Here is a 9,204-nt window from a genome sequence, read left to right as displayed (position 1 = left end):
GGTTCCTCGCATTCTAAGACCGATGAGGAAGTTAGTAGTTACAGTTACTGAGTAAGATTATGGGCTCTCTCTCTCTCTCTTTTGGTTTTTTTTTTTTTTTACATTAGTATTCCTTGTTGGTTACTAGGTATATGTGTAGGCCTGCTTTAATTCTTGACGCTTATTTGAAAGTGTTTGGGTGTATAGTGGTTAATCTCGCCGAGTTCCGATGGCTGAAGTTTAGTCAGGTCCCGAGTGTTGGCGGCTCTCCTGGTTGACTCGTGTATTGTGTGCACCACCAGTTGTCCACGGGCATGCACGGACATTACGGAGTACCTCGTCTGGTCTTTATCTTCGGAGATTAAGACCAAACCAACTCGACTCCTTTGAGTGTTTGTTGTTCCTCGTTCAGCTGACTGAACAATTAATTCGATAAAGCCGACACTGGATGATGTGAAGTGGGTAGACAATGAGGATAAAGAGCCATTCAAGCTACTATCCATACAATCATCCATTCACTCATTCAATCCATCCACTTATCCCCATCGTCAATCAAGAAAATGATAAATTCCGCCATGCGCAATGTAAAGATGGCCCAAGTGGAGCCAGCACCACCACCAATCACTCAAGTGATCGACTCTGATTTGCCCGATGGGGGACGGTACCTGAAACGGGCGGCGGCATCAACGCTGTTACTCGTCCCAATCAGGATTAGTGGCAGCCAGGGGGAAAGCACAGGAAACCATTCAATGTAAACGACCCAGGGGTTGCAACAACTCCTGCAACAGGAAGGGAAGAAAAAAAAAAAGAAAACATGAAATAACGAATCATCATTTTTTCTTGGACCCTGACACCATAAGCAAAGAGATTCCTTGTGTTCCCTTGTGTATCAGAGCAGTCATGAGTAGGAATGTATCGGACTGGAAGCATGAAGGATTCTAAATGATCTTCTCCGGTATGTGGTTGGGAGATCCCACGAGGAGGCGTCCATCGGAATGGACGCGTGAAGAGGCGCTTAGTCGCCTGGATATTAATGACCAGCGGGGACCTACCTCTTAAATTGAGCGTGCAAAGAGATTGAGCTCTACGTATGTCGTCTACGTTTTTTCTTGGGTGACTGCAAGAGAAAAAGGCGATGCCTCCCACTCTTGCCCCCCCCCAATCCCCGGCCCGCCTCGTCATCGAGATCGGTCTAAAAAGACTAAGACTATAATCACTCAACAACTAAACACCCACTATTCACTACTTTCTCTGAACCCACTGGTCTGGTGCTTCTGAGAAAAAGCTTCCCCGTCCGAAAGTAATTTACTTTTAATTATCAACGATCGCCCGACCCCACCAGGGACACGCCGCCCGCTGGAGCCCTTCTCCTTTCCGTCATTACCTGCCCGCCCCAGAGAGATCCCGCCGTCGCCGTTCCAGACTATATTATCACTTCCTCCTCCATCCCTCCCCCATCTTTTGTCTCTTCCTTCCTTACCGTTGGCCTCACCTCACCTCACCCCCCCCACCAACTTCTGCTTCTTTCCCTCAACTTTGCCGTTGGTACACTTTTTTCACTCTTTCAAAAAGTGTTTTCCACGGCGGTCACTCTTTTCAACCTGTCTATACGCACCCTGGTGATACGTACATACTTTCCCTCCCTCCAACGCACCCACCTCTCTCGCAGTCGATCTGCTTGTTGTTTAACAGAAAACACTCTTCGTGCTTTCGAGTCCTTGCCTGGTCCATCGGTCAAATAGCTTCCCGGAGAAGTCGTTGCTTGCAAACGGACACAGTTGACCTGTGAAAACACATCTCAATCTTCATCAAAACAGTCAAAACAATACCAACCACTCAACATGCGTTACTCCCTCGCTCTGAGCGCCCTCTGCGCTGCTGGTGCCTTGGCCCACAATGTTGACAAGCGTGCCTACGTGACTGACTGGACGGTCGTGACCCTGACCACCACTATCACCGAATACCCCGCTGCCGCCGCTACCACCGCTGCTGCTGCTACCACCACCGCGGCCACGAGCGCGGAGCCTGCAGTCCAGGTTGCCGATGTCGCCGATGTCGCTGCTGAGGCCTCCACTGTTGCTCCCGTCGCTGCGGGTGAGACCAGCTCTACTGTGGCTGTCCCAGTTGTTGAATCGACCTCGACTTCGACGAGCACAACCGAGGCTGCCCCTACTGTTGCTGCCACCACCGAGGCTGCTACCACTGAGGCTGCCACCACTGCGGCCCCAACCACCGAAGTTGTTGCCACCACCCCTGTTGTGCAGGAAGCTGCTGCCAACGGCGCCTGGACCACTGCTTGGACCTCTTACTGGACTTCGTCCTGGACCTCTGCCGCGGAGCCCACCACTCTTGCAACCTCCACCTCCACCACTGAGAGCGCCAGCAGCACCGCGACCGCCAGCACTGCTTACCAGTCCGCTGTTCTCTACAACCACAACATCCACCGCAGCAACCACTCCGCGAGCTCCTTGGATTGGGACTCATCCCTGGAGTCCAGCGCTTACGCGCTTGCTGCTAAGTGTGTCTACGAGCACGATACGTAAGAAAACCCTCGAACCCACGCTCAAGATCGATTGCTAACCATTCACAGTACCATTGATGGTGGTGGCTATGGTCAGAACATCGGTTACGGTGTCGAGTCCAGCGCTATCGGCGAGATGATCACTAACTTGATGTACAACGACGAGATGGGCTACTATGCCGATCTGTACGGAGAGGCTAACCCCGACATGACCTACTTCGACAACTGGGGCCACTTCTCTCAGATCGTCTGGAAGGGTACCACGAAGGTCGGTTGCGCCACTGTTACCTGCCCCAGCCTGGGTAACGTTGATGCTGCCGAGGCATTGCCCTTCACTGTGTGCAACTACAGCCCTGCCGGTGAGTATTCTCTGAGACTCAAACATGATATGCGGTTGACTAATGGTGTGAAATTAGGTAACTACGCCGGTGAGTACGGCACCAACGTCGGCAAGCCCCTGGGCAACGCCATGTATGTTGCTTCTTAAGGATTGAGACGTGCTATCTTGTTTCGCGCGACTGTGTTCGGAGACGACGGACCTATAACTTTCCCGACATGCAACATCCAGGCTCTCGAAAGCTATGACGAGTAGCTGGCCCTGATTGTCTGGAGTGAATCTGTCGACATGGTTCGAATTATGCCTTGGTGTGAACTTCAACCCCTGTGGCAAGGATATGGGACTAACCCCGGATAATTGACCGTACGCGAGCAAACCAATCGAACAATGAAATGTCTGACACTTTCTCGGTCTTTTCCTTTTTGCATCCTGTTCTTCTTCCTGCTTTCTTCATGCATACATGACCTGGTTTATTGTGACTTTGCGTGTATGTGTGTTTTCTGCCTGTTGCCTTTCCATCTCGTGCTGGTATGGTGCCCGTCCAACTCCGCCAAGCTTTTTTGTTGACGTGAAAGAAAAGAGTGAACGATCTGCAGTGCCTCCATTCCTCAGCCAAGCCACACCCATGATGGAGACTCCACTCGCCCAGACCTGGCAGAACATGTTGGGCGACTTTATTTTCTCTTCTCTTGTGCATATTTACTCACCTTGGTTCACTTCATGAAGCCACGTTCATTGTAGTGCCATGAATTATTTGATTGACCATCTTCTCGTGCTGTGTGATTTAGCTTGCATTCGGGTGTTTTGAGCGTGTATCTTCTCATGTGGCTATGTGTGCCCTGAATGCTGCATAAGATTTGATACTTATTAATGAAATCAATAAGGACCTGATATATGAAGTAATAGTGGGTAGATTGACTGGTAATGGCACCGATGCAGTGTTAAGAAGTTGGATATATGAATCTCTCCCATGAAGTTTTGTTTGTCCAGACTACTTGCCTGAGGCACCACGGCAGTACGCTAGGCACCACGGCAGTACGCTAGGCCCGTCTCTGAAGGCAGTGAAGAGTGCACAGATTCTCTGCTCAGAATGAGAGTAGTATCTCTCATGATAGCCATGCTAATGGCCGGTCTGACAGTATGTCATCATGGACGATCTTCCGCCAAAGAGATGTACTCGTATCAGTCCTCCTCGCCCGAACGGAATGCACAGCTCTGCCTGAGGCATAAAAGCACTGCCTACCGCCTTGGGACAAGAATTAAGGTTCTGGGGAAAGAATCACGGCTTCGATCCCCCGCAACCAACCAGACGAACCTCCCTTCGCCCGAAACGTCATCAGCCACCTGGGCATCGGTGCTGCCGCTGCGACCCTTGGCCTCGCTGCATTGCATCAGATCAATCAATTGATCGTTCAATCAAATCAATCAATTTATCAACCCTGGTGCTTCGGCTCTGTCTCAACTCGTGGCCACATACCGCTTCCGATGAACTAGCAGCTACTACTGTACCTGGGCAAGGTACTATTTTTTCGCTAGACTTGCTCACCCTCGCCATCTCATCTATCTCATCTATCTCATAGGCTTCCGATTGGGTGTGCTGCTTGTTCCCCCAGTTCGTATTACGGTCATCATCATTGATACCGGTGCTTGGTGGCTTTTACCGGCTTTCACATGACGCTCACTGTCTCTAGCTGCTGGCATTGAAGCCCCCGCCTCTTCCATCACTTACAGCTAAATCCCACAGACGCATTCCTCCCCGTGGGAGGTATAGCCCCAAGCTGAGAATCGGTGATACTTTGACTGTGAGTTCTTGATTCCGCTGGAGTTTGGTTGTGTTATCTGCATTCTGCATTCGTTGCCTTGTTCTTGGCAGACAGGAAGGACCCTTTTCTATGCCTTGTGCCCTCTGCCCCGTCATGTCTGCCCGCCTTCCTCCGTTCCCCCGATCCGACCTCCATTACCTTAACCTTGACGCGGCTGCGGATGGAGTAGCCTGCTTCGAATGCGCAACCGTGGTTCGCTCGTTTTTGACTCGACCCTAGACTGTGACCGTCCCTTCGGCGTCCGGTCAGTCTCCCATTTCCCCGCGCTGAGACGCTAGCTTCTCCCTTATTCCCGAATGTACCTTGGGATGTCATCCCGACGGCCTTTTGGCTGCTCGTTCCTTGATAAAATGCGCAGTCCTCGCTGCGGACTTTACCCCTTTCCTGATGACCTCAATCTCACACACTTCCCTCTTGATACAATTCTTGCCCTCTTGTGGTCGACGTGCGACGTGCCTCGAGGTGAAGCCCCGTGACTCCGGTGACTCCGCTGTGGTCATGAGATAATCCTCCTCCATGCCCTCCTACTGTCTCCAAGATTGTCATTATTTCAAACGCAGCGCCTTGCGCCTCTTATCCATTCCTACCTTCCTGGCCTGTCGCTACGCCTAGTTGATCAGACCCAAGATCGGAAGAACTCAACCTGCTGACATCATGTCTTACTCGTCTGTTGCAGTGCGTTATTTCACAGCTCCCAAGCCGCTAGGAAAAGCCATGGAGCCTGCTCGATCCCAACCGTCGTCAACGCCCTTGACAGTGAACGGGTCGGCCAAACAGGGATTAACGTTTGCCAACCAAGACTCCCTCCCCAAGCTGCCTATTCCCGAGCTGGAGCAGACTTGCCAGAAGTATCTCGAAGCCTTGGCCCCGTTGCAGGCACCTAGGGAGCAAGACGAGACGAAAGCAGCTGTCCAAGACTTTCTCCGGTCAGAAGGACCCGTTCTTCAGGAGAAGCTCAGGAACTATGCTTCATCAAAGACAAGTTACATAGAGCAATTTTGTATGTTGTCACTCATTGTGATTGGTTTTTCTTGGCTGACGCTCGTTCAGGGTACGATTCATACTTGAATTATGATAGCCGTAAGATACCTTTTCCATCAGAACATGAAGAGGAGTAAGCGAGGCTGACCCACTACAAGCTGTTGTTCTGAACCTCAACCCTTTCTTCCTGCTGGAAGATGACCCCACCCCTGCGAGAAACAACCAAGTGACGCGGGCAGCTTCGCTTGTCGTCTCTGCTCTGTCCTTCGTCCGAGCCGTCAGGCGGGAGGAGCTGCCCCCAGACACTGTCCGAGGTACTCCTTTGTGCATGTATCAGTACTCTCGTTTGTTCGGAACAGCGCGCGTGCCCACCGATAATGGATGTGTCATCAGTCAAGATCCTCATGCAAAGCATATTGTTGTCATGTGTCGTGGCCAGTTTTACTGGTTCGATGCCCTGGATGAGAACAATGACCTGATCATGAATGAGAAGGATATCGCTGTCAACCTTCAGGTCATCATCGGCGATGCGGAGCAGACTCCTATCCAGGACGCTGCGAAGGGGGCCCTTGGTGTGCTGAGTACCGAGAATCGTAAGGTCTGGTCGGGTCTGAGGGATATTCTCACCAAGGACGAAGGCTCAAACAACGCGGAGTGTCTGAACATTGTCGATACCGCGCTCTTTGTTCTCTGCCTGGACTACACGGAACCACACAACACCTCCGAGCTTTGCGCGAACATGCTCTGCGGAACAAGTGAGGTCATTAGAGGGGTCCAAGTTGGCACATGTACGAACCGTTGGTATGACAAACTGCAAATTATCGTTTGTAAGAACGGTAGCGCGGGCATCAACTTTGAGCATACCGGCGTTGACGGACACACGGTGCTTCGATTTGCCAGCGATGTTTACACTGACACAATTCTCCGCTTCGCCCGCACCATCAACGGCCAAGCACCTAGCCTGTGGGCAACATCGAGCCCGGATCCTGCTAAGCGTGACCCTCGGAGTTTTGGTAACGTCAGCACAACTCCGCGCAAGTTGGAGTGGGACATGGTGCCCGAGCTCAGCATTGCCTTACGATTTGCAGAGTCGCACCTGTCTGATCTCCTTAAACAGCATGAGTTCCAAGTGCTGGACTTTACCGGATTTGGCAAGAATTTTATCACCTCCATGGGGTTCTCACCCGATGCGTTTGTACAGATGGCGTTCCAGGCAGCATACTACGGGCTTTATGGGCGACTGGAGAATACCTACGAGCCAGCCATGACCAAGTCCTTCCTGCACGGCCGAACAGAGGCCATTCGGACGGTCACCAGCGAATGTGCTGATTTTGTCACAACCTTCTGGGGGGAGAACCCGGCGGAGCAGAAGGTGAATGCGCTTCGGAAAGCAACAGAGAAACACACGGCCATTACGAAGGAATGCTCTAAGGGTCAGGGACAAGACCGACACCTCTACGCACTGTACTGTCTCTGGCAGCGATCCTTTGATGACGGGGCGTCGTCGGCCAGCAACAGTGTCTCAGAAGGCACCAATGGCTATACCAGCCCTGTAGATGGCGAGTCGATCTCATCGCCGAAATCTTCTGGCCCGATGTCAGAAGATGGGCTTTCGTCGACCGGCTACAGCATTCGTGGCGTGCGCACCATGCCGGCCATCTTCAGTGATGCTGGTTGGGACAAGATCAACACCACGGTGCTGTCGACTTCAAACTGCGGGAACCCGTGCTTACGCCATTTCGGATTCGGACCGACTTCCGCGGATGGCTTCGGAATTGGCTACATAATCAAGGATGACACGATCTCGTTCTGTGCCTCCTCAAAGCATCGCCAGACCCAACGATTGATGTACACACTGGAGTCTTATCTGCTCGAAATTCGGAAGCTGCTGCGTGCCATCAACCAGCGACCGGCGAGTCCGCGCACAAGCCGGGCCCGCGAGATGGAGATGATCGCCGAGCGGCTCCAAAGTGATCACCGCCGGGGCCGGATCGTCCGGAGCGACGCGAGCCATCGGGGAGCCGAGACGCCCACAACGGACAGCGGAGAGATAGAGGATGATGGAATGGGCGGATGTAAGTTCTTTCCCCCCCTTGTGTTTTGAGTGATCAAAATAGGCAGTTGCTAACAGGAGACCTATCAGATGGGTTCTTTGACGCCGGGATGTTGCTTCATGCACTGAAGGGGATCAATGCAGACCGGGAGCGTGGCACGGACAAGCCGGAGAAACGGCGATTTGTCGGGAAGAAGCTGCGGCTGAATGACTATTGATTATGCCTTGTGCGCTTCTTTCTACATTTTTATTTACATTCTTAGTCGGTTAGCCGTGGATTGGTGTTGGGTGTATATCCTTATGTTATATTATATTCAGTTGATACCAATCTTATATCAATTACTGATAAAATGAGGAGCAGAATGCTCTTTCATCTCGATATTTGTAAGTTAAGGTGACAATTGCAGCACATTGTTTTGCAAGCACTTTATCCAGGGGTTGAGTGTTTATGGATGATGTTTACTATGGCCAGAGCCGAGCTAGTATAGCAAGTAATCATGCCATACTGCATACCCTACTACTACTGAATCGGTATATCCGAGTACAATTCATTTCAGCCCGCAAATGACATAACCACTACTTCGTACGACCTTGGTACTTCCACCCCCCAGTGTATATCTACATATCTACAGAGTACTCATTTAACGTTGAGTTTCCATTCCTGCCCAACGCACGTTAAATGCATGCATGCAGCCAAGTTTGTATGTACTGTCGTTCGTCAGTCAGTCAGTCAGGGTCTGTGTGTTAGGATGGGGGGGGGGGGGGGGGGGCAAGGTTTTAAGCCATGTTCAGAGGGAGGGGAGGATGATCGACTGCTCCTCCATTTGTGAAACCGTATCAATGGGTACTAGTGGTTAGCTAGTAATGTATGTATATTGTGTTGGAAAAGGTCAGGGGAGGTGGCGCTCCTTCGGGGGGTTGGGGGTGAGTCAACTGGAAGTTCAAGGTGATGGACACTCGGCGGATGGGATGCTGATTGCTGCAGTCATCCCGTTTGGGAAGGAGGGCAGGGACGCGGCGCTGGCGGCGGCGGCGCCGCGGGGGGCCCAGGGCCTCAGGCTGCTACTCGGGGGTTTGGTTCGGCCGGTTAGGTCAGGTTTTCAGGTTCATTCCTTGATGGTGTTCTGATGGGTATGGGCTTATTGGTCCTGCTTATGTACTGTCTTCATGTATCGGGGCTTTGTAGGCGTTGTGGTTAATCAGGTCGGATAAACAGGAGTTTGTCAGGTGTATACTCTGGAGGGATTGGGGGGTTATGTTACATTATTGTGCTTATGGTGCAAGGTGCAGCGCAGCGGGTTGGTCATTGAGAGCTGCACGGATTCGCGGTGGAATGTTCTCTTGGCCTGTGGCTTTATCTTGCATATTACTGGAAAGTATAGTATCCTGGTAAGTGAGGTAAGATGGTTTAGTAGTTATCTTGAGATGTCATGCCTGTCAGTGTGTTGGTTGGGTTGGCTTGGGGGGAGGATCTTGTGTGTTGTTGGTGTTGTGTGGTTACTATGTTGTA

At 51.6% G+C, this 9,204-nt stretch overlaps 2 protein-coding genes across 2 annotated transcripts; both read left to right on the top strand.

Annotated features, from left to right (window-relative positions):
• The first annotated feature begins 1,539 nt into the window (after positions 1-1,539).
• On the top strand, positions 1,540-3,106 carry BO66DRAFT_100693 (CAP domain-containing protein). The gene is made up of 3 exons (XM_025641747.1): positions 1,540-2,518; positions 2,570-2,859; positions 2,917-3,106. Exons 1-3 carry the CDS (start codon positions 1,821-1,823, stop codon positions 2,985-2,987), a joined length of 1,059 nt encoding a protein of 352 aa, XP_025503522.1. The 5' UTR covers positions 1,540-1,820; the 3' UTR covers positions 2,988-3,106.
• Positions 3,107-5,314: 2,208 nt separating this feature from the next.
• Positions 5,315-7,912, top strand: BO66DRAFT_324092 (choline/carnitine O-acyltransferase; the record flags this gene model as incomplete). The annotated part of the gene is made up of 4 exons (XM_025643830.1): positions 5,315-5,660; positions 5,711-5,740; positions 5,800-7,716; positions 7,785-7,912. 4 exons carry the CDS (start codon positions 5,315-5,317, stop codon positions 7,910-7,912), a joined length of 2,421 nt encoding a protein of 806 aa, XP_025503521.1.
• Between the last annotated feature and the right edge of the window lie 1,292 nt (positions 7,913-9,204).

This window comes from Aspergillus aculeatinus (genome assembly GCF_003184765.1).
Source record: "Aspergillus aculeatinus CBS 121060 unplaced genomic scaffold BO66scaffold_27, whole genome shotgun sequence".
Classification (NCBI taxonomy): domain Eukaryota; kingdom Fungi; phylum Ascomycota; class Eurotiomycetes; order Eurotiales; family Aspergillaceae; genus Aspergillus; species Aspergillus aculeatinus.
The sequence above is the reverse complement of the archived record's forward strand: the minus strand, read 5'-3'. Positions and strand labels throughout refer to the sequence as shown.

What these genes read in the sequence shown, in the direction of transcription:
- BO66DRAFT_100693 (XM_025641747.1), top strand. Translation starts at nt 1,821, where the DNA reads ATGCGTTACTCCCTCGCTCTGAGCGCCCTCTGCGCTGCTGGTGCCTTG. An exon ending in TGTGTCTACGAGCACGATAC is followed by an intron (nt 2,519 to 2,569) that starts GTAAGAAAACCC and finishes AACCATTCACAG; the next exon opens with TACCATTGATGGTGGTGGCT. An exon ending in GTGCAACTACAGCCCTGCCG is followed by an intron (nt 2,860 to 2,916) that starts GTGAGTATTCTC and finishes GTGTGAAATTAG; the next exon opens with GTAACTACGCCGGTGAGTAC.